The 27,369-nt window shown below is 37.3% G+C and overlaps 1 protein-coding gene across 2 annotated transcripts in view; it reads right to left on the bottom strand.

Annotated features, from left to right (window-relative positions):
- Nucleotides 1–27,168, bottom strand: part of TMEM164 (transmembrane protein 164) — a 30,241-nt gene extending 3,073 nt beyond the window's left edge. The window contains exons 1-4 of one of the 2 annotated variants that reach the window (XM_054388757.1): nt 26,704–27,168; nt 14,465–14,514; nt 13,154–13,220; nt 7,017–7,095 (exon numbers count right to left, since the gene is read on the bottom strand). In XM_054388757.1, the coding sequence (XP_054244732.1) occupies nt 7,017–7,095; nt 13,154–13,220; nt 14,465–14,514; nt 26,704–27,168 (661 nt within the window). The remainder of the gene's footprint in view (nt 1–7,016; nt 7,096–13,153; nt 13,221–14,464; nt 14,515–26,703) is intronic. The other variant, XM_054388758.1, reaches the window with a different exon arrangement.
- Nucleotides 27,169–27,369: the final 201 nt, after the last annotated feature.

Below are 27,369 nucleotides of genomic sequence, written 5' to 3'. Positions count from 1 at the left end.
CAAAGCCTGAGAGGCAATGTTAGTAGTCTAAAGGTGTAAACACTCAGAAGAACTAGAATACAGAGACCTGGATATTTGGGGGACTTATGGTGCAGGCAGGATATAAACACTAAGAGAAGTGAACTCAGCTATGAAACAAGACTGGGGGGGGAGAAAGCACTCATTAGAAGACTACAGAAATTGCACAAAATGACACAAGAAATCAGTGGCATAGTTTGGTATTGAACTCTAGTTTCTTCTGTCCAGCTTCAATCTACCCTGGGAATCATGTTTCAGAAGTCACTTGAAGAGCTGTTCAGGTTCCTCTAGCAAGGAATTCCATACTGCTACGTTCCCTCTCTGTTGTGAAACTTCAAAATATACATTACCAACTCTTACCCTTTAGAGACTTTTGATCTTGCTTTTTAATAGAAAAAAATATTTCTTGCTAGACTTTGCAATCCCAAAAATAATAATGTGATTTTCAGCAGTACCATTATTTGGACATCAAGGGACAAAAATGAAACAAATACCTCCACAAAAAAACATTTCAGAGAGCCCTGGATTCCCAAGTGTGTTATGGGAAACTTATTTTAAGTTTATACCTGGCATATTTTCTGCACATTTCTCATAGATAAATAATCACTATAGATTTTATTACTTTCTGGTTCTGCTATTCAACAGATGACTCTTGCAGGGAGTAGTGTGGTCTATTTTCTGCAGTATACAGTCTGTTAACAGAAACACACAAACAGGGAAACTGAAACCCAGCTGAGTGGTTGTTTGAATGGCTATGGCTTTGGCAAAGCTACTTGCTGCTTACATAGGAAATTTCTGTTCGTTCAGGATCACAAGCAATTCTTATATGTTAAGCAAATTCAAAAATTTAATCCAACTGACAGTCTGGCACTAATCTCATTCTCAAAAATGTTCATGTCCCAAACAGTTGAGATCCTTCCAAATAAAGGGTCATCTAAGCAGGTTGTGTATTTGCTCTTGTTGAAAAAGCATTACAGTGTTGGGGTTTGGGTTTTGTATTTTTTTTTTTCAGTTCAAATTGTTATTCTTTCAATAGCATTGATGGGAAGGATTTCATACAGGTTGATGAGTTTGGGGTTCATCATCTGCTTCTGCAACAAGAATTTGTTGACTATAATATGCCAAGTGGTTAATTAAGCCATCTAGGAAATAGAAGGGGAAGCATGGCTTTAAGAATCTCAAGGTCAAATAGACTCAATTGCTCTTATATTGCTTTCTCCCCCAATGTTTTGTGCTAATTATGGTGTTCTTATGAACTATTATTTTTATTTAAAGTTCTCCAAACACGGGCTTCTAAGAGTTTGAACACAACTTCAAGAAAGTAATACTCATTTTAATTTTCTGTGAAAACATCATGTAGGAAAACCACTACTCCTCTGTTTGAATTAAAATCTAAATATAGTAAAATTTAATTTTGTAGGGTGTTGAAATTTTTTTTCCTAATTAATGTCTTGCTTTAATTCATGATTTTATAGAGCTTTACCAGTTTTCCAGCACAGCACATGCTGTGTTTCACAATTATAGGTTCTGCTTAATCCAAAACTCAGAGCAACTATTACAGTTCCTTCATTTTCAAGCTTGTAAAAATGTGAGAGCAAATTTATTTTCACTTTATTTCCTTTGATCAAAGGGTTAATTCTAGTAGTGTAGCCTACCGAGCCAGGCTAGAGACCAAACTTCCTTTCCAGGGGAAAACAGGAAAAATGTTCTCAAGAGGATGACCCTGAAATCCACTGTATCCCTCCACAGCTGTTCTGACTGTGTAGATTTCAAAATATTACCTTATGCCAGACTTCTACTTCCTTCAACGCCAGCTACTCTCATCAGAAACAGCTCAGGCAAGGGTCTTACATTACTTGCTCCTCCCAGGAATCACATTTTTGTATTCCTGAAAGCATCAGCAGCAGGTCTTCCTCATCCTTCACATAGTAGTAGTTTTTGCATAGACTGATACATACACTTTCAAACTTCACCCTCTCCTAGAGGGACGACGTTAACAGACTTTGGACCCACTCAAAGAATTCCACATTACCTTCTTTATTTATTTTTAAATGTTTCATAGTAGGCCACCGTAGTTTCCAAAGAACTGTAAAGTGCCCACTGCATAAAGCTCGTAGGGCCACAGGACAGACACACATCCCCCACAGCTCTCTTGAAGCATCGGATAAGATTATCCTGAAATAATCAAGCTGCAAGAGAGACCACAGCATGAATCTGCAGCCACAGCAACAGCACACACCTCCAGCTGCTGAATGTGCCCCAGCCACCCCACTGTTCAAGGTGTCAGATACAAGCAACGCTGGCATTTACATCTAATATGTGGGATTCAGAAGGTGGAGAAAAGCTGGAATAGGAACATGGAATCTGCAAGCAGGACAGCAGAATAACAAAACGCAAGAATTAAGAGTTTCAGCAAAAGAGCCACACCACACATTATTTCAATGAATATTTCCATGTGGATGGAGATAAAGCAGATATATGACCACCTAACTACATTCAAATACATAGTGATTTTTTTTCCCCTGGGTTACTGCTAAAGTATATAATCAAGCCTGCTTTATAATTCCATTTAAAAGGAGTTAAGGACCTAGAGACAGATATAGCTAAATATAGCCAAGTGTCACAAAGTGGGAAAGTGGCTGAGAAACATAGAAATGTCTTTAAGTATGGTAATCCCTCACTCTTGCCAGCAAGTTTTGATCCCAAATTGCTTTAATTGCACTATTCTAATTTATAGCTACAGGAAAAATGATCCTTTGGTCTGTACTCAGTATCTGTGTTCTACATCTTACAACTCAGCCCAGCTTCTCATTAAGTAAGAAACACTGCACTGCCCCTAAGACAGCTGACTAACAGAGCTGTCCTCTTCTGAAGTGTGACAGAGACATGCTCCACAAGAGCAGGGGAAAAAAAAAAAAATCATCAACTTCTACTGACTTTCTGACAATGCTATAGAACTTCAACTCATCTGATACCACTTCTGAGAGACTTAGATAAAAAAGGGCTTTATGACTTGAGTCAATGAGACTGTTTCTTTACTGCTTATAAAAATGCAGCACTTGTCTTATAAGCTGAAAATTCTAACTATTCCCAGCAAACAATTCAGCTGCTTAATTATTTAGGGTGTATATGTCCACTTGTCTACAGCTGTACAACAGTGAATCAGCTCTTAAAATACATAGGGTGAGACAACAGGACTCTCCAGCATTTTTAAGTCCATTACTTTCAATTTGGGCTCCACAGGAAGATCCTCCCCCCCCAAAAAACCAAACAAAGAAAAAACCACCACCAAAACAAAGCAAAAAAGCACTACAACAAAACACACACACACAAAACAAACAAACAAAAAGACCAACCAACCAAAAATAAAAAAAACACAAACACCAACCAAACAAAATCAAACAAACAAAACAGCAAAACAACCAACTAAATCAATTTACTCTCTCCACGATGTTCACAGCCTGCGTTTGAACTGAGAATTTTGAGAACTGGCACAGTCATTTTGACAGGGCAGATGCTGGAGACTATCCCCCCCTGCAGGCTACAGTGTCAGAACAACACAACTATGCGGTGCCACCAGTACCAAGGCCTCTGATGAAGCATAGGTGATATCCTGAACTCCAGGTTCATATATCAGATGGTTCTTAAACTGACAAAATCCTAAAAAAAACCCTCAACATTAGTATCCTTTTCTACTTTAATTATTAAGGCAACTAAAGAATGCTGGGAAACTCAAAACACAAGAAAGACTGTCTCCTGAACCCCTCTGCTAGAGAGCTGCTATAAATTAACCCTTATTTCAGACTGTTGTGGAACTACATCATTTGCTCAGAGCACTCAGGAAATAACAATTCCACTTTGATTAAACTTCAATATGATTTGAAACTCTGAGATATGGTGCACATCTCATCTTATCAAATCTATCAAAAAATCTGACCAAGCCAGCTTAAGGACCAAGACAAGCAAGAACTGCAAGTCTCTAAGGCTGATGAAGTGCAAACCAGAATCTATTTTCATTAAGAGTAGAAAAACTGAGCTGTCCTTAACACCACTGAAGGCCTCCAATACATTTATCTTAGGCCCTGAGGTTAATGCCCTGTTGCAACAGTCGTGGCAATTTGAAACATTATACTTCCTCAGCTGCTATCTCCCTAAGTTTTCCACCAGCAATCTGTACCCCAGCAGCATTAAGTATAATTATCTGAGCATACCCATATGCTTCAGAAGACCATCTCTGTAGATGAAAGTGGTTTGAGGAGATTTTCAATGAAGGGGTTGGTTCCATGGTCTAAATCTGCACTGGTGTTTCCTGTCTTCTTCCTTTCACCTTGACAATTCATTCACTGCACCTCCCTTTTCCCAGTCCCAGCACTCAGATGATGCAACAGTATCCAGAAGTTACAAAACTATTCATACTTTTTTTTTTTTTTTGACAGGAGTCTCAACTCCTGAGGGCAAGAGAACATAATGACCTACAGGTCTGGTTCAGCCCATCCAGCTATTTCAGGAACACTGTGTTCTGCCCACATGCATATAATAATTTTCGGCAGGGTTCAGAGGTGATGCGAGGTGAGATTCATTCAGCAAAAAAGCTTCCAACTGCAGATACACTTCATGGATGAGCTGCCTTGAGTTAAAAATCTTCCATGCTGGCCTGTTGTATCTGCACTACATCTATTTTGCATGAGAGCCCCTTACTGCAGCCAAGAAAGAGCTGAGCCAGAGTGCAGAAGCATTTCTTTTTTCTAGCCTGACACACACATATATGTATACATGCATATATACACTTGGAAAGAAAATGTTAGAAATTGATACTCGCTCAGTACAGAGGGGAGGGAGAGGGAAGAGAGAACAAGGTCTTAATACATCCTCAAACTTCACTGAGTTCCCTCTGCAACACTGAAGCCTGAGTTCAGAACCTCTCTCTCCATCAATTCAATCCTAAGCATGATAAAGCCCCACACTTATATAGGGGAAGGAAGACAAAGGTGATGCTACCAGTGCAACATGGCCTGAATTCACCACTGTAATGAATGACAGGGTAAGAAATAAAATTAACCGTTACAGCCCTCACTGTCACACAGTTTCCTTCCAACAGGAAACACTTCAACAGATAATTGAACATGTGCACACAACTGCTCTGATACTTGATTAGCATGTCAAACTTGGACATGTTGTTCTGCATAGAATGAGCCTCAAATCAACTCTTCTTCAGGTGTTCTGCTCATTCTTCCTTTGTGAAATGTTAATATTATGACTGAGATGCTAGTAAGGCCATCAGTAATACTGGCAGATTCCAAATAAAACTCAAGTAGTATACTTTTCCATATACAAACCATTCCTTTTCTTTTTTCCAATTTTACTACCCTTCACTTACTTCTCCCCATCATAGATTCACTAATGGAAATTTCTATTTCAAACAGAAATCAATGTTAGAAAAAAAAATAATTTTCACAAGTTAGGATAAAGGGTGTCATCTACTCTGAAATTACTTTAAACAATGGTACAAGTGAAATGACAAAATACTAACCAATACTTTTATAATTAGTCAACAAAGTTCTCTTGGAAATGTTGCTGCTATCACATCAACATTAGATGGCAGCAAACACCTGTAAATTAATGGGCAAAAAACTGCACTAGGGTGACAACTGCGTAAGACAAAGCCCTTCAAACTGCAGACGGGAGTCCTAGCAGCCCCAGGAAACAGCTGCTGAAGAACTCAGACTCTTTACCTCAAAACTGACAAAAAACCCAAAGCAATAAAACCAACCAACAACAAAATAATCAAAGGAACACGTGAAGGGACATCCAAGGCCAAACTTTAAAGCAAAATACATCTTAAAAAGGTGTTATATAGGAACTTCAACGTCATCAGAAATCTTCATTTCGTGACATCACAAGAGCTTGGTCTGTCATTGCCTATGTACTACACAGCTGTTTACACTTTCTCCCCCATCTCCCCACCTCCTTTCTGCAATGATTAGGAGTTGGGGTAACTTCTGCAAGTATATTGTACATCAGCATTATTTGACAGAACTTTAAGATACCAAAGATGAATTACAATTAAATGTGGGTGGCTATATTCCTCTTCTAAGAGAAAGTGGCAGAATGATCTTTTAAAGTATTATTTTTTTTCCTCTGGATCATTTTTATTTAGTATCACTCAGCATTGCAAAACCAAAACCTTACATATAATCCTTCACACTTACTCTATTATAAGTGACTGCTGATGTAAAATATAAATGATTAAAAGTGGAAGAGACTTGTTCTATCATTTTCTAAATTCTATCCCATTCACATCATTAAATGCTGCTGAAATACCATAAATTATCATCTTTCATTTCCTAAATGAAACAACTTAGTTCTGCTAGAACTGCTAGAATAGTTGGAATCAAGTCAGCACTAGAGGGGAGCAGAGCAACACACCAGATGAATGCATGTGGCATTCCCTTCTAAGGGACACAGTTAGGAAAATCACTGGCCAGTAGAACAATGTGGGATTCCCAGACTTAGTGAACTCTTCTGGGCTAAGTGACTGCAAGACTGTAATCTTCCTGGAAAAGATAACAAAGCAAGCCAGTTCGTTCCACTAACACGTGTCACTACATTTCATTAGAAGTTCAGAATTTCAGGGATTTTTCTAACTAGCCAACTAATATTCACAACGGGATATAATAGTGTTTGGTTTTTCCAACTCATTCTAAGTTGCAGTACTTTGAGATAGACATCCAGGACGGCAGGCATCTTAAAAATACGTTCCACAAACAAGTCAGAATGTTGCAAAATTGCAAAGATGCTACCGAAGAAGATGGTAATGATTATGTCAATACATTCTTGATATCCCTTTTTTCGTTCCCATTGGAGTGTCTGATACCCAGGTTACAACCCCAGCATAACACTAGAAACTATTAAGTAGTAACATGGAGAAAATTGGTAGAAAAGAGCTGTTTCATTTCATGAGACCAATTCAATAGGTATAGAACAAATAGCCAACCTACCTCCTTTCTGCAGCAGGTAGATGGGCACTACATAAAGCATCACATGCTGGATGTAATAGATTTCCATTTCAAATGGAAGCTGTGGAATAAGGAAAATATTTGTAAATGTTTTTCATCACTAACAACTGAGTTACAAGTGATCCATTCAGTCCCTTCAGTCATTTTATCACCTATGAATATTAACAAAGAGATGACATTAATGGGCACTGCTTTGAAAGTGCAGCCTACTGCACCCATTCCACTCCCCTTACTACAAAGGCAACGCAGCACTGCAAGTAGACAATTCTCAAAATTAAACAGAAGTACATCAAAGAAGGAATAACATAAGATCACTACTTTCCCTTTCTTAGTATAAATTACAAATAACAATGCAAAACCCTAAAGAAGTCCAACCAGAACCATACATAACCCATATGACAGTACCCTACTTAGGAATAAAAGACAATGGCTACCTTGTGAATGACAGAACACTATAAACAAGGACTTTTACTTGTATATGTAAGTATATAAATATATCAAAGTAATTACCAAGGAGGCCTGTGCAAAAATCACAACACCCAACTTACAGCAATCTGCATGCATATGTGAAATTGCTACACTTCAAATATAAAATAACCAATATATAATTGGTCTCAATTAAAAGCTGCAGAAGGATGGATGTGAACAAACTACCAGTTAGTAGTAAATCAGGTATTTCTCACCTGCTGACAATTTTTGGAAATTACCATCAGCCATCTGTGTATTTAGAAGTTGAATTCATGTTACTTCATAGAGGTCAAGCTAGACTGTGCTAAAAATAACTTGAACCACAACTGAGTTTAATTTGAGCCTCTTAATCTAGACCCAACTAATTGTAGCTCTTTATCAGTTAGAAAAGGTGCTGCACTGTATTTGAATGTTATTCCCATCTGTAAATGCCTTTGTTTGTTAAACTAAAAAGCACATTTAGAATTGAATGCTAGCATGAAAGATTCAAATTAAAAATTTAGATTTCAACCTCTTCTTGCAGCTCACTTAAAAAAACAAATGGAAAAACAAAAGGCACCCTGCTTTTCTATTATTATTCTGAGACACTGAAGTCACAGCGCTGAAACAGAAACATTACAAAAATTTCTGCATCAACAGAAGTGAAGAGAGGTTGAAACAGTTTGGTTTTCTTCCACAGTAGCATTCAATAAACAGCTGGTAATGAAGATTGTCATCTTTTCAATTCAACAACTCTTATATCCTACTTTGATTGTAAAAGATGCTAAAAATCAACAGCTGTTTTCTGCTAGTCCTGGCTTTCCCCAGCTGAACACTATCAGTGTCCTGACTACAACCTCCAAGATGTTCAGCCAACTCTTGGAAGACTAAGACATACAATCTGTTAGGTCATTTTATTCCTTGCATTTTGAACATAAAACCAAGCAAGATAATGGTCTGCAAAAGCACTAAAGCTGTAAGATTTCCTGAATCTGAACCTTTTCCTGCTCCTTGTTGAAAGACAGGTAAAGTGAGGAAATCATGATTATTTTGAAAGAGGTTAAAGAGGTTTTCCTAACTGGAGGAAAAGCTGTACCTCTCCCAGCTGGAACAGGCACACTTCAGAAATAATAGCTCCTGTTATAAACAACACAACATGAGGACTCACTCCTGCCAAGGAGCATTCTCTGTTTAGTATCTGGTTTCTTAAGGGCTTCTACACTCACAGAGTTGTGAGGGTCAGTTACACAAACACTACGCTCAGGACACTTCTGAGAACAGTGTAACACTTGTTTTGCTGCAGTTGTCTTGACAATATTTTTTGTGTGTAAAACAAAACATCTTTTTTTTCACTAGAAAAGCCTGCTTGTTGTGAAGCCCAGCTAATTATGCAAGTGCATTTCCTAGTACAGAGCTGCACAAGCAGAAATTCTATACAACCAAGCACCCAAGTTGTACAGCCAGGCTACAGAAAACAGAACAAAGACAAAAGAGGAACTATGAAGTTGTACAGAGCAGCTGATTCACCTAGCTCTAAGCTTTGTCTAGGAAATGCTGTATCAGCAACAGTCACTAACAGCAGGTATGCAGGTACCTTTTATATGAAAGGATCACCCGTCAATCTAGAATTTAAAGAACTTCTCTGTGCAAACAGCAAGCACTTCATCAAGAGACTGGATTAGCACCAGACTTGGTAGAGTTAGATAATGGCTGAACTCAATGATCTTGGAGGTCTTTTCAAATCAAAATGATTCTGTGATTCTTAGACTCGTCCTTTTCCATCGCATGCCACTGTGGAAACCAAGCAGCCACCCTCAACAGCAGCATTCAGTATTTCCCTAGTAAACTCCTGATGATCATGGTACATTTCTTCAACCACACTCATTCCAAGAGATTCAGTAACTGGATATTCATAGCCATGACAGACTCATCTGAATTCTGGATATTCATAGTCAATTTATGTGCTGGGTTTTTTTTTAACTAGTCTCCTTCATCCCTTACCAACTGCCAGCAGCATTTTTCCTCCATTTCACCTTGTTTCCCTTACCTGGAATCTTAGAGCAACTAATGGTACAAGAACAAAAGGACAAATTGCTTATTTCTTCTACTAACATATATTCTAGGCTTCTTTACTAGTGTAAACAAATACAGAGGACAAGCTACTCTGTTACTCAAGATAATAAGCACATTTTTCTCCTTTAAAGATTCTTACTTGTGGCAAATCAAATCTGCTTCATCCATTCACAGGTTTTAACATTAGCACTGCTCAGAGTATGGTTCTGATCCTAAAACAGATTTAGAATGCATGCCCCTCAAGCCAAATAGTTCTAATAATAGAATACATTGGCTTCTGAAAATGCTAAAACAACACCATCTTAGCTGTGTGAGAAGAAACAGTAAATCCAACACCTCTGGGACATGTCCTGTATTTTACTTTATCTATATCAACATTTTCAGGACATCAGCTTGCAAAAAACAGTTTTAAACAAGTGGAAAGTGTTTCCTTTAAAATTTGATTAATGCAATATGAAAGTTAAAACAAAACCAGTTATCTTCAAGAGCTTTGGAGTCTTTTTGGCAGCTAAATGAATTTACTTGGAGTATCTAGATTGTACTCCATGTTGCATAAATAGAATAAAAAGAAATATTTCTACTCCTGCACATCGTCTTACACCTTTCTAGGCTCCCACTTGGGAATCTAACAATCAGATTCCCTTAGCATCTTCTTCTCTGTTTACTTAAGGGTCATAAAAGTTTATCTTATTTTCCATGTGAATTGCTAATGCTGACCAAGAATGATTTGCATCGTAAGAAAGAGAAGAAATAAAAGAAAATTAAAAACAGCCTTTATTTCTGAAAGATTAGTAAGAACTCACAAAAACATTAACTGAATAAGAAGCAAAATGTTTTGTCTTTATCCAATGACTATTCCAATGCAAAAGATTTAATTCCACCAGCACATCGTAAATAAGGTAGCAAAGAACCTGAATATTTAGTTGCCAAGTAAGTACAAGTGGGTGCATGTGTTGCTCAAGACTGTTAATTGCTGGCACCTCCACATCATGCCAAGGCAGGAAAATATTTTCTTGGAAAGAACAAGATAGACTGACCTCATCTCCCAGGTTACACTTTTGTGAACAGTATCCCAGGTGCCCACTACAGTCCAACAAGATTTTTAATGAATAGTGTTAAACTCAAGGTTAAAACAGCAGATGGCAGGAACTTCCTGCTGTAGTTTCAATTAATATCTTAACTCTCCATTTCTACTGGCAACAAACCAATAGTTGAGAATGTTTTTTAAATTATTGAGGCTCTAAAAAAATTTAGCACATACATCATAAGAAAATGGAAAATGTCAAATTACACTAGAAGTGTCCAAAAAATATTTTTCAGGATCATTTAGTTTTATATCCTATGTACAAAAAGAATACTCACAAAGCATTAAGTAACATAATGGATAGCAAAAACACATGACCCTACCAGGCTGGGTCACAAAGTGTTCTAAGAGATGCTCTAGACATTATGTTGAACAGGTTAAGACTTAGAACGAAAAACTTGACACTCACTACATCCTAAACAAACATCCCTCAGTTGGCAAATTAGTCATTATCTTTCATTTTGCATTTTCTGCCTCTTGTCCCTTTCATATCATTGATACGTACAAATAAAACCGTACCTCTAATACTTTCTCCTGCATTTCACTCTGCTTTCATCTCTGTAACAATTTACTAGTTGGTTATAACAATTCACTAATTGGCTTCTCCAGAGCCTACAGCTCAACAGCAGTCATCTGCTGCCTGTGGGATAACTAATAGACACTTCACCAAAAAGAGGGATTTAGGAAAAAACTACCTCCAAGACAACAACATCCAGCTGTATATCAAGTAACCGTTAAGGACGAAGTGCATTTTACACTGTGAAGGTTACCGCAAGTCATTTCAGTGCTTACAGCAATATGTCCATTTTGTACAATCTCTTGCAGTGATGGGACACAACAGTTATCTGCTGCCCCATTCCCATCGACCTCAGAACTCTCTCTGCCCGAGACATCATCTCCCTCCTCACTTCTAAATTAATGTTGGGTTAGATACCAAACTTTTCATGCTCTTTGCCACGCACAATCTATTTCAGCTCTTTAAAGATGTAACTAACTAGCCAACATTTGTGTATGAAATGTACACGTTACAATATATGGCTTAAAATATAAATCAGAAATAAAAAAGTTGAGGCAGGGAGACACAATTCTTGACTGAGTCAGAAGTTTTTCACTTAGATATCACAAAGCACAACAGATAGCATGGACAAAATTATTATGACTTTTTAAAATTCCCACTGAGTTTTAAGAGACATTTCATGCTTTCAGGCCAATGTCAGTGAAAAGAACTACAATGACAGTTGCAGAGCAGAGTGTGTCTACCACAAGAGAATCTGGGTCAAAGCAGCAGTGCTATAAAACATTACCCACATTATCATGTGCCAGAAGAAACACTGAAAAGAGAACAGCATAGCAAGCAGCTATTAGGCCAAAACTATCCTAAACTCTATTTATTCCAAAAATATTTGCTCTTAGATATTATCATTTGGCTCTTCTATCTCTAATTAAGGAGAAAATTTTCTAAGTAGTCTGTATTTTTCCTGTTAATCACCACTGCCTTAATATGAACGAGAGCTATGATAATGGCAGACAAAACACAAACTAATGATCTATTAAATCTGTCAACATTTTATTTTTAAATGGTTACCCAGAAAATTAATTTTGTTATGGTGAAGTTTACATTTACTTAAAAACTGGATAATCTGAAATATAAAACTAAAAAGAATACTCCTTATCCATAAAAAAAACCATTTTATTCATTTGATGCCATTTCAAGCAATATCAAGTTCTACTAAAACTTAATTGCAAACTGCACATAAACTGCTATGGTATAGGAAGAACACAGGTCATTATCAGATCAGGAAATGCAACATAAATCTTACACTAAAACCACTGAAATCAGAAAAATACAATCCAACTGCCTGTGTATGTGGGTGTCACGCTTTGTTGAAGATTATTCTCACCGTGTGAAAGCCTACAAGTGTATCATCCTTCTAGAAACTAAATTGTGTCTTGATGCAAAATTTTATAGCTTAAGGAGAGAAAAAAGAAACTATTTACAAACTGACAATAAAACTGGCAGTTTTCAGATGTCCTAGCTACCAGTGTAGCGAATCAACATAGCATAACATGCAGAAAGTTCAGCACAGAAGCAGATTTTTATACTTCATCTTAAAACAGTCAACCTTTGCAAACAGAGAGCATTTAGCATTTTCCATGCCTGAGGAATCTACATATAATCTGAAAATCCTGAAACTGAATTTTAACTACAGGCCACAATACTAACCTATGACAGCGTTTTTCAAAGCCATTAATTTTCCCCTCCATTTGAGGGCTAGTTTGAAGCTAACACTTAGAATACAGCAGTGTTAGCTTGTTACACTGATTGATAAACAAAAAAAAAAAAAAAAGCCAAGATTGGTATTTTAGCTCCACTGTAGTGACCTGTACCAGGAATCTACAGCCTGGTAAAATGAACTGTAAAAATGCCAAGCAAAGCCAAGGTCTAATATTTTTCCACAAAAAATCTTTGAGAAATGGATAAAAAAAAGGAGGAATAAAAGTGCAGTGCACTCACCAGGCGTGTATTAACTACAGGAAACAGCAATGCCAAGAGCGCCCCATTCAGCATATGCATCTGCAACCTTAGAAAAAGAGATGTGATATTATTTTCACATGCTGACACGAAATGTGATGTTTTCATTCATTTACATTTTATGTAGTATCTCTACAATAAAAGGTAGCAAGAGGTTTAAGAAAATTATTTTGGCTTGAATCTGAATAAAAGCTCTGTTAAATGAATTAACCAGGACAAAGACCTCTCTTTAAATACAATGTAAATAATTCACTAAAGCAAGACTGTTGTAATGAGCTTTGGATTCCTAGAAAGCCTGGACTTCCCATTTGTGTTAATCCTGTTCATGATAAAAGCTTCTAAATAGTTAGAATTTTGCTGTTTGATTGTCTTTCAGAGATTAAAATAGCATGTTTGATAAAGGTTCTTACTCCCATCTATATATGTAAAGCTTCAAATTAAAGCTTCAGAAATCTGACAGAGGTCTCTTAAATAAGTGGTATTATAATACTGCATTTTGTACATCTTGCATCAAAAGAACACAAAAATAGTATCCGCAATATTTCAGTTTACATAAGACACCAAGTAAAGAACAAACTGTCTACAAGCAATGCCTATTTTAAACTCTAAGGAATAAGAACTTGAGGAGGATAAAGACATTACAATTCTGAAACAGTTTTTCAGACACAATTTATATGCTGTCAGGGAGTTATAAAACCAGCTAATTCTGAAAAACAACAAATACTGTAGCCTACTCTAACCAGAATAAGGAAAAAAATTTAGCAGAAGGGATGAAACATCTCTCCTACAAAGAAAAGATGAGAGTTGGAGTTTTTCAACTGGAGAAGGGAAGGCTCTGAGGAGACCTTGTGGTCTTTCAGTACTTATTAAAGGGGATGATCAGAAAGATGGGGACAACCTTTTCAGCAGGGCCTGTTATGACAGGACAAGGGGTGATGGTTTTAAACCGAAAGAAGGAGATTTAGATTAGATAAAAGGAGGACATTTTTTACATCACAGGTTGCACAGGGGAGGTGGTAGATGCCCCATTTCTGGAAAGATTCCAGGTCACGTTGGTCAGAACTAACCTGATCTAGCTGAAGATATCCCTGCTCCTTGCAGGAGGAAGTTAGACTCAATGACCTTTAAAGGTCCTTTCCAACCCAAACTATTCCATGATTCTATGATTTTTCAATCCAACCGATTTGCCTTTGCAATTAGATATGTATTATAATATTTCATTACTTAACCTGTGATTAACATGTAAAATACATCAGGCAAGTAGGCAGAAACATAGTAGGGAAGAGGCATTACCTGAAGAGAATCATTGCAGTCCAACAGGGAGGACAGGCAAGAAGAAAAATCTGCAACATTAGAAACAAATTTAAATCAATGACTTTTAGACTCCATTTTCTGTATCTTTCTTTTCCAATTCTGTATGTCATGAATCATTTCTAACCAGAAGAACTTACTTTTCAGCAGAGCTAGGAAGGATGGAAAATCTTGAACAAATGAAAAGGTTTCACATTACCCACATACAAAAAGATTTAAGCAGCATGAGTAGCATTTTGGTTTCAGCTTCTGCCAGTGCCTAGGAAACAAGTAAAATTCCACCCTGTGTGATATTCTTATAAAAGGTCTGTTATAAAACAGATTACTGTATTACCTACCATTTTACTACAGCAGCTCCCTTTGCCCTCATTCATGACAAGGTCCTTGCTGTAATAAAGGCCAAGTATTCACAATGACAATACAAGAATCAGCTCTTGAAGATCTCATGCAAGATGGTTGTCTATAAAAGCCTATTATTAGTTCCCAAAGTAAGGCTACCACAGTATCTGCTCTATGCATAAGCTCAATAGTCATCTCGAACTACATCTTGTACACACTCAATGAAGTATTTTTAAAGTACTGTGAAAATTTCACCAGTTATTAGCTAGGTGTTTCACAAGACTGAAAGTAACTGAGTACTATTGAAGCAGCATGTTTGGTTTTCTTTACAGGCCATAAACAAGATTATACTATTGCTAATCTGCAACAGAGCCCCATCAAAATTTAGAGGATAACCATAATCTTTTGATATGACTATCCAAAACCTCTCACAGCAACTTAAATTTCCTATCAGCAAGCATTGCTCTAGATATGAAGAGATTATTACACAAGTGTTCAGTGATAAAAATCCTGGGTTTTATATTGTCCAGTACTGCAAAGGAGAGACTTTGGCCTACTGTCCAGTAAGGGGATTTCACTGCTAACCTACAAAACAAATTGCCATTAAATCACTCTGAATGAGAACACTTGAAGGATATGTCCACTTTGTGGACAAGTCAGACAATTCACCACACATGTTCCTTTCTGTGGCATGCTGTCAGTACCACACAAATAAATGCACAAATTCCAAATATTTTAGTTCCAGTGCAAGTTCTTATTATATGTCTGATCCACTTACTTGTATGTTTAATTCCAGTCAGTCTAAACAACAGTTTATAATGTGTACAGATACACACAAACTGTTTTTCCTAAGTGATACAGGACTCTAATAAAAGCATAGCGAGGAAGAGGCAGCAATTAAATTTAACTGAATATACCTCAAGATATTTTCTTAGTGGATACTCCTTAAATCAAATCAAATCTTCTCCGAAGCCCTGCATTTAAAAAGCAATTTCAGCTCATCAGGGCAAGTTAGAGAGGAAGAGAACACAGCAGATACATGATGACAATCCACTAATAGATGGGGTTTTTTATGTGCTAAGAAAACAAAAAAGAAAAAAAGTATATGCCAAAAAAATATTATGAAAGGTCGATGATATCAGCTTGCATTTAAGACATGTATGTCTTCTGGGAAGTGTCTAGTCCTTACTGTGCTTCTCTATTCCATCATTGCATATTTTTGCAATAAACTTTGTTTACTAACTACAGTTCTTTAAATTGTACACTATATTTTCCCTTCTTTAGAGATGATAAATATATCCTACATTATTATATACATATAAAATACATAAATATATTCTACAATAATTACTTTTTCCCATGTTACTCGCATGCATTTGGCAAACTTTTTAAACATTCCAGGCACTATGTTTGCAAAAGGAGGTTTGCATTTAGAGTCTCACTAGTTCATTCTGAGTTTTACATTCAGATTATTTAATGATTTCCTTAAATTCAGAAATCTGACAGAAGATCCATGTTACTTCTGAAGGATAGCTTATACTTTCATGAATGAAATTCTGCTCTTCCAATACATTTTTTTATTTTTCCTAGATCTTAAAAAAAAAGAACTAACCTTATATACACAAAATAATCAAACCAGAAATATGTTTTAATCACACTAGTCACTTCTTTTTCTGACACACTGCAGAATACTCTAAGTACTACATGGCAGAACAAAAATTGTAATACAAGTCTGTATGTTGTCTGAATCATACCACTGAGGAGAAAAAGCAGCTAGTATTAAAAAAAGATGGTATCGTTATAAAGACTAAGATGGACAAACCGATTTAAAATACTTCATTACCATGGAGACAGGCAAAGAAATGAACATGATTCACAGCTGCGTATTTTTACATCAACTCTACTCTCAAGGTTTTACACATTCAGACTACCACAGATGTTACTCTACTTCTGGCACATTGCAGAGTCCTTGTGTAAACAGGGCAGCATGTATTTTAAAGCCCACAGAAGGAGCTTCTCCTTGTTCAAGACAGAGCAATTAATCTCTCATTTTAGAATAAACAATTAATGTCCCTTCTTAGCCTGTTGCAAATTCACAGTACAAGCAAAAAGGACAAAATTATTACTTGGAAATCCAGTATGGACAAAATTAGCTATTTTAGGAGGGAAAAATAAGCTATAAAAACATGGATTGTCTGAATGTTGAATTCTGGACACAGTTCTGATCATTTACTTCCCCTTTCACTCCTCTCTCAAAAAATCCCAAGCCAAACCAAACCAAAAAAAAAAAAAAAAAACAAAACAAAAACAGATTTAGAAAAGTTACAGAGATCAACAAGAATGATCAAAAAGTCTAGAACATCTTCCACACACGGATCAACACATTAACACTCTTCAACCTGTAAAGACTATAGGCTAACGAGTGTGAAAGTGAGGGCACAAAACCCTGTGTGGCTTGAGGAATTGTAGAGCTACCCCGGCCTGGGTGGGACAACACCACGAGTCAAGATGATGGAGTCTTTTTCACTAGCACAGGATCAGCTTTCGCTTCCATGCGGTCTATCGCTTTGCTTATCATTATTATTAAATTGTTTCTATCTTACAACTGGCTTTTCTTATATTTTCCCCTCTCCCCGTCCATCTAAGAAGGGGGATGATAGAGTGGCTTTGGTGGGTGTTTGCCCCAGCCAGGGCCAAACCACCACAGCTGTTCTGAACTAATCCTGGACTGGGCTGCAAACCATTCCCTTCTTCTAATCATACCCTAAGAAGAGAAAGCTTTAAACAATATCCACAGGTGTGGGACATACTGGAAGGCAGAAGGAAAAGGATGGTATTTTTCTCCCTGTAATAATATGTTTTCAAAAATTCCCTGAAAGCAGTATGTATGACCCTATCACGCACTATTTGATGGATAACCTTAAATCTGATTGTATTACACATTTGTGTCAGTGTAGCCTGAGAAAGCCTGTTTGCAAAGGACTGTTCTGATGACAGTTAAAAAGTAACACTGCATTAGTTTATGTATTGTGAGGTCAATGAGGCACTGGAACAGGTTACCCAGAGAGGCTGTGGATGCCCCATCCCTGAAAGTGTTCAAGGCCAGGTTGGATGGAGCTTTTTATTCCAAAACTTTCCAAACTTCTACAAAGTACTACACCTAAGAATTCCCTTCAGTGATATTTTAATGATGCAATTTTATAGTTAGTACACCGAGGCACAGCACAATCAAAACTTGTCATGAAAGGCTTTTCTTCTACCAGTCTTAGTCCTGCTGAGACAGAAACATGCATAACAAAGATTTTGATCAGAAACAAACTGAAGACAAAAGAAGACAACTCCAAAAGCAGTAAAGAAGAAAAGAACAAGTCACAATTCTAACCTTTCCTTCACACAAAGTGGCACTTAAAATGTCAGTGGGAACACAGACAAGTGGAGTGGAGTTGTTTCTGGCAGGAGACAGCTAAGCACACTACAAATAAAACCACCTCATATCACATATGCTGCGCAGATTTCATTTACCTTGCAAAACAGCAGCTTGTCTGCCCCTGAGCTGCCCGTTTGATTTAGCATCTCATCGCAACAGACTGGAAACATCTTTGTTTTCAAACATTCCAGTCATGATCACTTAACTGGATCATAGATCAATTATTTTTGCACAGAATTTCAAAACCAAAACTTCAGGAGGTAACACTTTAATTTCTACTTGCAACATTCAGAGCAATCCTACAAACTGGGAAGAAAGCAGCCAGGTAATTTAAAAGATGTACAAGATTGATAATTAACTCTGAAATTGTTTTTTGAAGTAAATTCAAACAATCAACCTATTGTTTATTAGAAAACTTAACAGCTTCACCATACAGCTTTGATCCAGCATCTAGGGATGTTAGATGCCACTTGTCTTTGTATAAACTACAAATTCAGCACAGAACAGCCACACCACTTAAAAGCCGTTTGTTTGCCTTATAAAAGGTAACTCTTTAAAAAAAAAAAAAAAAATCTCCTAACTGTGGTTTGATAAGTTCAGACTGCCAAATCTGAAAAGAGAACAGAGCTCAAGAGGTGTTACATTCTCATTGCTAAATAGTAGCAAGCTGGATGTATTTAATATTTTAGCATAAAAATCACAGTTGCCTTACTGCAGCTGTCAAGTTCAGAGATTAATTCTTGTGTCCTGCGGAACTGCTAATCTAGTGTTAAGAATACTCATGATTCAAAGCCCCGTTACTGGCAGAGCATTAAGTAATACTACATGTTGGACTTGGTGATCTCTGAGGTCTTTTCCAACCTGGTTGATTCTGTGATACAATAAAAGTAATTTCTGTGTTATATAAACCAGACTCTGGTAAAATAAGAAGCTGCCTGTCCCTTCCTTCCAGCTTCCCAGGGAACCTCTACTCAGGGAAGAAAGAAGTGTAGCAAGTTGAACAATTTCCACCCTCTACAGTCTAATGTCTTATAAATTATATATATTCATTTGAACATTCCAGATTAGTCTCCTCTTCCACAAACTGTTTGCTTGACTAACCTGTACTCACCTTCTTCCATTTCTGGTCTTAGGTGAAAGATTTATAGACTTCTCATATATTAGGATTAATTATTAACATAAGACTCAGGTCTTCCTATGTGTGCAGTAGCATTACTTACATCTTAGGAATTGCTATTTCAGAGAGAAAGCGTCACTGAAGTTATTTTTCTTCCTTTTTCTCTAATCGCGATCTGCACCAGCCCTTCCCTAGTGGTGGGTCACTTCATTACCCATTCCTAGCTTAATGTTTAAGAAAAACTTACCCGAGGGTTAAAAGAACAAAAAAGGCTGCATTTAAGAATAAATCAATCAATTTGAAAGTCCAATTTCTTAAGAAAAGCACTAAATTTGGGTTGACTTGCATTTACATCTGTCAGTGACACTGGAAGCTTGCCTGAGTTCACAGTACAATCCTCAGGGGCATATTCAGATACATTCACTTCTGTTACTTTTTACCCGAGTGTGATTTTTCATATCAGTTTCCTACAGAAGTAACAAAATTCTAAAAAAGTCCCACTCTACTTTATCTCAAGTCACCAATGCCTTTTTCATATCACAGCTCACAATTCCTCAATTTGTTATCATTAAAAACAGGATAATAAATGTCTAAGAGCTTTGTTATTGTTGATCATTTTTGCCAAAGAAATAAGAACACAATCCATAAAAAGCTACAGCATATAATAACATCACATTCCTGAAAATTTAAGTTTGCATTTCAGTAATTATCAAAGTATTAAAATATAAACAATTAAATTCACTTGACACTATTTACTTGGCAATCTGAATAAATAAAAACCCTTTCCACATCTATCTAAAGCCTTGAGGAAGTGTCAGAAGAAAGATGAGCCCCATTACACACTTGGCAGGTTTCAAATTCACAGTACAGAACTTGTTCACAGTTAACATCAACACAGCTCAAATTGCCACAGTTGATGTACAACCACTGCAGTAAAACTCAGCATCTGTGACCAGGGTGTGAGCAGAGCAAGGGAAACAAAGGAGGGGGTTTAGAATGGAAATCATTAGATGAAAGTCATCCCAATTCCTGGAAGTTAGAAGGTGTCCAGCACAGTTACTGCTGCAATTTGATTTAGTCCACAACTCCACTAAAGTTCCTAAGGGCTTCAAGCAGATACTCCCAAAATATCAGTTTAAGCTACTAGCAAATAACCTCCATGGAATGGTATGTAAGACTGCTACATAGCCTCTAAACAAAACAAACAACAACAACAAAAAATCTACCACCCCATGAAAAAAGGAAAAAAATAAACAAAAACAAAAAAGCAAACAAAAAAGCAGAAATTATAAGAGGAAAAATGAATGGAAAAAACTGCTTGTAGTTGAGCAATATGTGACAAAAAGACATGTTACACTTTGATTGATATTTGTTTTAATCTGCAATGATCTCATCAAAACAAACCAATATCTGATTACCTAATTACTCAGTTGCGGTTTTTCATCTAGAATTTCCAGTTATACACTTCCTACTCCCTTTTAGAAAGACTACTTCTTGTCAGTTCCCCATTTTTTGTATTTTTTATTCCAAAGAAAATACAGAACAAAAGGAGAGACTGACCTTGGCATGCATTCTGTCCTCAAGCACTGCAAGCATTGCTAGATTTTAGCAACTTTAAGACAAAGGCTTAACCTACAATTTTAACCTCCAGTTCCTTAATTAGAACATTTCTTGGTAGCATGACATATTACAGTGCTTCCCACCACCTTGACTAAAGCACACACACTTTCAGCTCAAGATAAAGCCAAATCTTGTCTAAACTGAAGTGGCTGAACTGTAATCTCTTCATACAAAGAAAGCTGTGCTTCACAGCCTTAAGACACATTCGTGATTCTTTTTATACTAAATTAAAAATTACTACTATTTCTGAGTAAAAGTCCTTGCCTTGCCTCATCCTAGTATTTCTCAATTTCTCTGCCATATGCTGGGACTTACTAAAAATCGGCACAACAGGGAAACAAAGTATACACAGAATGCTTTTCCTCAGCTCAATAAATAATTATTACATTAATTATGGTGTCAGTTAAGGCCTCTAAACATCAGCTGATGATGTTTTCTAAACGCTGTAAGACCATTGCTTAAAAATTAACTGTAACTATTAAGAAAAAAAAAAAGGCCATTATTGGAGCTAAGGGCAAATTAAACTGCACAAGTGAGCAAGAAATGTTTTTGAAAGGCACAGTAATAGTTCTGGAGCATCCCAGATCCAATATAAAAGAATTGATGATGTGTCTCATGACCCATCACTTCACATCTATACCACTTGAGCCGCTACCATCTCTCAAGTAGTAAAGTGCACTTCTAGGCAAGAAATAAGGCTTGCCACCAAGAAACACTGGTGCTTTCGACTTTAATTGTTCTTTGTCTGTCCTTCTTCAGTACACGCTATGATGAAGCGATCAGCTTAAAGACGAAGTATCACAAGTTAAATTTGTAGTTGTAAAGACTGGTGTATTATGCAATCTAGCAATCAAGCTTCCATACTTAATAATCTGTTATGTTTGTGAGCAGTGATCACGCGCATCTTCCACTTAGGCTTAAGTGATGAATTCTCTGCCTGCCAGGCATCATTTCAGAGAACCAAAAGAACTGTTGACCTTCCTAAGACAGCCTCACGCCCCTCCAAAATGTACTAACTTGGAAATAAATCATGCTATATTCCAAATACATAGTTTTGCTTTTCCTCACTTATTTTTTACAATCCTTAACATAGCAAATTCTACTAAATTTCAGTTTTATCATATCTCCTGAAACTAAGTCCTGTCTTCTGAGGGGCTTTAAAAGTGACAAGTGCTACAGGCAGCAGTACCAGGTTTTGGAATGTGGAAGGTATACACAACAGTTATGTAGATAAGCAAAAAACTCACATATACAAAAAGGGAAATTTAGAGGGTCACATTGGAAGACTTATATTTTGAACTACATATATGCAGGCCCTTGCTGCTCTACATCTTCCCCAACAATCTTAATACATTAAGCAGTGAATGAAACTATTGATAAACATCTTCAATATAAAATACTGCTATCCCTTAAAAACTGAATAACACTTTAAGCTTTTACTTGCAGACCATTTCTCACATAACCTAATAACATTATTCAGTGTAATTTCTATTAAAATTTACTGAATTTCTGTAGTCAAAGGTTTTTCACACTCACAGCCAAAATAGCAGGATATCAATGCCCCTTTAATTTTAATTCAAGGTTCTGAAGAAACAGAATATAGAAAACCATACCTAATTTAACTGAATTCTTCCAAATATTACAGAGCATTTAGAAGCAGTTTCTGATAAATAAATTCAGAATCACACTAAAATCACATTTGACCACATAATCATTTTTTTTTCAAGGTTTCCTGTTGTTGGTTGTTTGTGGGGGTTTTTTGGTTTGGTTTGGTTTTGGGTTTTTGTTTTTCTTTTGTTTTAAGGAGGAGGGGAGAGAGGAGATAATTAATTGCTTATTTGTTGGCACATATTCCCAAATGATGCAGAATTCAATCAATCTGTTTATTATGTAAGTTCCAAAAACAGCCCATTGTTTCCAAAAACACAGTAGCCTCTTTTGCAGAGGACAGAAAGGATCCAGGTCTCCAAAGAAGATAAAACTGGAAATAATGAACACAAGGTTTAGTATTTACTGAACTGCAGATAGACTTAGCACTAGTTTTAGTTGTGTGTCAAATTACAAACTGAGGTAGAAGGGCACTGGAACAGGTTGCCCAGGGAGGTGGTAGAAGCCCCATCCCTGGAGGTTTTTAAAGCCAGGCTGGATGTGGCTCTGAGCAACCTCATCTAGTGTGAGGTGTCCCTGCCCCTGCCAAAGGGGTTGGAATTAGATGATCCTTGAAGTCCCTTCCAACAATTCTATGAAGAATACAGAGTTTTTGGTGGAAATTCTAACTGCTTCTCCAGTGAACCAAAATGAAGAACTGCTACATGAACACAAACACTTAGACTGAAAAGTTAAAACATGTATAAAGAATAGAGAACAGATAAATAAATTGGTTTTGATATAACTGGCTTTGACATTGCAAGAAATTAAACTTTCCCTTTACCTCCCTAAAGCAACGCTGTAAGTATTCTGAACCTTACACACAGGAAGACAACACTATATAAGTACTTCTCATTGACCATGCTCTGGATGCTGCTAACAGTCTTTTACAAAACTTTAAATCCATAATTCTGTAAGGGTGAATCCTCCTTCTTACACTGCTGAATCAGAAACTTAATAGATTTCCTTCACATATCCCATTTCGATACCATAATTAAGGCTCCTACCCACAAGGATTAATGTCTTGAAAATATAATATTTGGTCCCCTAAATACATGCTGAATTTTTTTCTTGCAATGCAAAGGAGAACACTCTAGTGGGCTTCATGTTTCTCTTTCAGAAGACCCCCTTCATGCCAGGCTTACAGCAGAATCATTGGTCCAATCATATACTCACTCCTCAAAAGAGAATGGTTTTGGTTTTTTTTTTTTAAATAGAAGTATTCAACTAATTTTCAGTAAGACCACTCTTTATGTAAAGAAAGAGCTTAGTATGAACCCCTTCATAGACCTTCCCCCTCCACTGCACCAGACACTTATAAAATATGGTACTGCACAAACACAGCCCCAAACCCAAGGGACAGCTGTTAAGGAAACCACGGAAGTTTCCATTCACCTTTGGTTTAAAAGATACATACAATTTTCAGAATTGAAGTATTGATCCCTCAGTGGTGCTGCACTTACGTCACTGGTGAAGAAACAATACTGCCCTTCTTCCTCCAAAAGCTATAATAAGCCAAACCCAAGACTAGGCTGGAAACAAGTGGCACCGTTTCCAGATAATTCAGCTAGGTTTAGGATGGCAACAAAATCTCTGAATTTGATTAACCCTAAGAACTGTTTATACAGTTAAATATGTTCATTTGATTGACATGTCATCCCTACAATAACACATCTAAGCTATTTCTTCCCACTTAGGAAGATTTGATTTGAACAGAGGTTGGTGTGATAGGCAGAAATAAAGCACCTGATGAAGCACTCAGTATCCACTATATTAGGCATTTCTGTCTGCCCAAATGCACTACAAATGTAATTCCCACTTTATTTTGTTATTTCATTTAAGTCTTAGGTCTTTTTAAAGCATGATTTTTGCTCTTAGGTAGAAAAAACCTGAAGGATAATTTCCAATTCCAAATATTTTTGGCTCAGGGCCCAGAGCCTTTGTTGCTCTGAGGTGAAACAGCCTCAGATATAGAAAAAGAAAACAGAAACGGAGTGAAAGAAGAGACCCTTACCAACAGCTACTTTGAAGTGATCTTGACTGATTTAGCACATTTCATCTCTTCACCTCCTACTTTCTTCATCCTGCTGTTTAAGCACAGCAGCAGGACTACATGCAACTACTGTAAAAGCAGAAGTGAAATATAAATTGTATTTCCATATGTTTCATCTTGCCAACCTGCTGCCCTCTGCAAATTCAGGCCAGAAAGACAATGCTTGCAAGATTGCCAATTACTATCTATCACTTCTTTGCTGACAGAGGTCACCATCTTTGTGTCTAACATTTTCTCTGCTGAAAGCTGTTGGGTTTGTAGCTGTTTTAATTCTCTATGTTAAGTAACACGTTTGAGGATGAAGAGGTATGGCTTCTGAATTTTGATGGCATACCCATCTTTACAGTTTCACAAATTCTGCAACACCATTTCTAACAAGTAATTAGTACAGAATTACTCACGACTGGTCAAAAAGAAATTAAGAACTGCCCATGCCTTACTACAGAGGTTCAGTCTGTCTTCTTGCGGGAGAGCATTAAGGTAAACAACATTAGCATACCCATTTTTGTGTAAGCATTAGCTTTTGCTGAACACTTATCTTAACACCATATTATAATACCATATTAATACAACTAGACTTTCAAATCATAATGGTAACACAGTCTCACTTTCTTCCCAGAGAACTGAAAGGAAAACTTAACAGTGAACATTGAGTATTGCCAAGAAATGGCACGTGGCTATATTATTTTAATTATTTCTACAGCTCTTGCTCTTCTCCTTCATTACCTTCTGCTTTCTCCTTCATTACCAGTGCTGACTAACTAATTGCACAGCAACTGCTATCCACTTCACAGGAAGGAAGTGTCCTACAGTGTAAAATATTGAGCTAACATTGCATCACTGCTTAGGTATTTACATAGCTTGATAATTAAGTTCGGGAACTGTAAGTTAGTTGTTATAAAGGCCTTGAATATTGCTGCAAAAGTTCATCTTTCCCATTCTTGATTTAATACCCATTGCCCTCAAACCTCTGGTACAACCAGAAGTGAGGTTTCCATTCCTGTGAGACAATGCTCCCCACAAACAAAGCTGACAATTGGTTTGACCTGACACAGCCCAGATCACTTGGCATTCTGCAGATGGAGACCAAGAACAGCACTGGTCTGATTTTCACCCCTAACTGACCTCAGACAGACGTTGCTACCATGGCAGCTTTTCTGAAAGCCTTTCTGACATTCTTCCATTAATTCTTGAGCTCAGCTTTTTAAGTTGTTCAGTATTGAGTGTACAGTATAAGCAAAATCAAACAAAGTAGCAGCAATTTTGATGTCTTCCTTACCAACCTTAGAGAATCCGACAGTTAAGTAGATGCACAGGACTACTGACAAACACAGTTTATAAGCTTTAGGTATTACAGCTCAGCAACTGTCTCTGAATGTTTCCATTATTTTGGAAACTACACAAACTGCCCATCATCATGCATCCACAACCAAGCCACAAGTCCTTAAATCACATACTTTATCCAAAGTATTAAGTCAGATTGGTTTGCATACCCCATGCTGACGACATGGGTAACATTTGTTACTCCTCAGCTTCTAAAATTAGAAAGGCAAACCAACATTGTCTGCATAAAATAAAGAATAATTTGTTTCTTCAACACCTTTACACAATATATTCACACCTCTAAAAGTCACTTGCAAATGCATGCACATTGCCTAGCCAGTTCAGCAATAATCTTGTTCTCATTAAATTTGCTGCAAATTTTACCACTCCTGTCAGTCAAAACAGATTTTCCACTCCTGAAACAAGAATCAGGTGAAAGCAAGTGGTGAGACAGTCTAAATTTTCTGCATTTTCAAACAGAGATTTGGACACTTTCACCTTTTCATTTGACTTGTCTGCTTCAGATGTTTCATTTCAGCTGACTGGAAACTAAGTCAGTTTCAAAATTCGATACTGGTTATTGGTATTTGTACTTCTGCTATGCTCTTTTGATCCACAAAGCAACTATGGGAAAAATACTGCTTTGCAAGTCTAACACTAAAGCAAACTTCCTGGTGCCTGTACACAAGCCTTACCTGAATCATAGTGACCACATGACAAGGATTGAGGAGGTAAATGACAGTCCTGGTGGCAAACTTGAACCCCACTTCGAGTCCAAAGATGAGACAGACCACCACCAGCAGCACATTCTTGCCCAAGCTCTCTTGCTTAGTCTGGGGTTGCTGAAGCAGATGACCCTCCAGTTCCTTGGAATGTGGCTGCCTGAGCTTCCACAGGGACAGAAGGATCTCCACTACACCCACACTGAGGAAGACCATACTCTCCAGAAAACGCTGCTGCCCAGAGAGAAAGGCTGCACATTCTGGTCCCCCATTGCCAGCAAAACTGGGGTCCACACCGCCATACATCCAGTCCAGGAGATTATGGAGGCTGTAACGAGACATGGTGAGATGGTGCCTCTCCTCCACCCCGTCACTCTCCAAGAACAGGTAGGAGCAAGATAGAATCAAAGCCAAAATACTGTCAAGCTGACGGAACATGAAACGCAAGGACAACCTCTTTGTAGTCGCCTCCCTTCCCAAGCTTCAGGACAAATAAGCAGCTCAGTTCTGGATAAGGGTAATTTAAAGCTTTTCCTCTTGATGCCAGGACAAGACCTACAAGCAGGAAGGGAGGAGGCACAGATGAATGGAGCCTGAGAGCAGCGGAGAAAGCCCCTCGCCGCAGAACACCTCCCCTTC

This window comes from Indicator indicator, chromosome 17 (genome assembly GCF_027791375.1).
Source record: "Indicator indicator isolate 239-I01 chromosome 17, UM_Iind_1.1, whole genome shotgun sequence".
Lineage (NCBI taxonomy): Eukaryota > Metazoa > Chordata > Aves > Piciformes > Indicatoridae > Indicator > Indicator indicator.
This window is presented reverse-complemented; position numbering and strand designations above follow the sequence as displayed.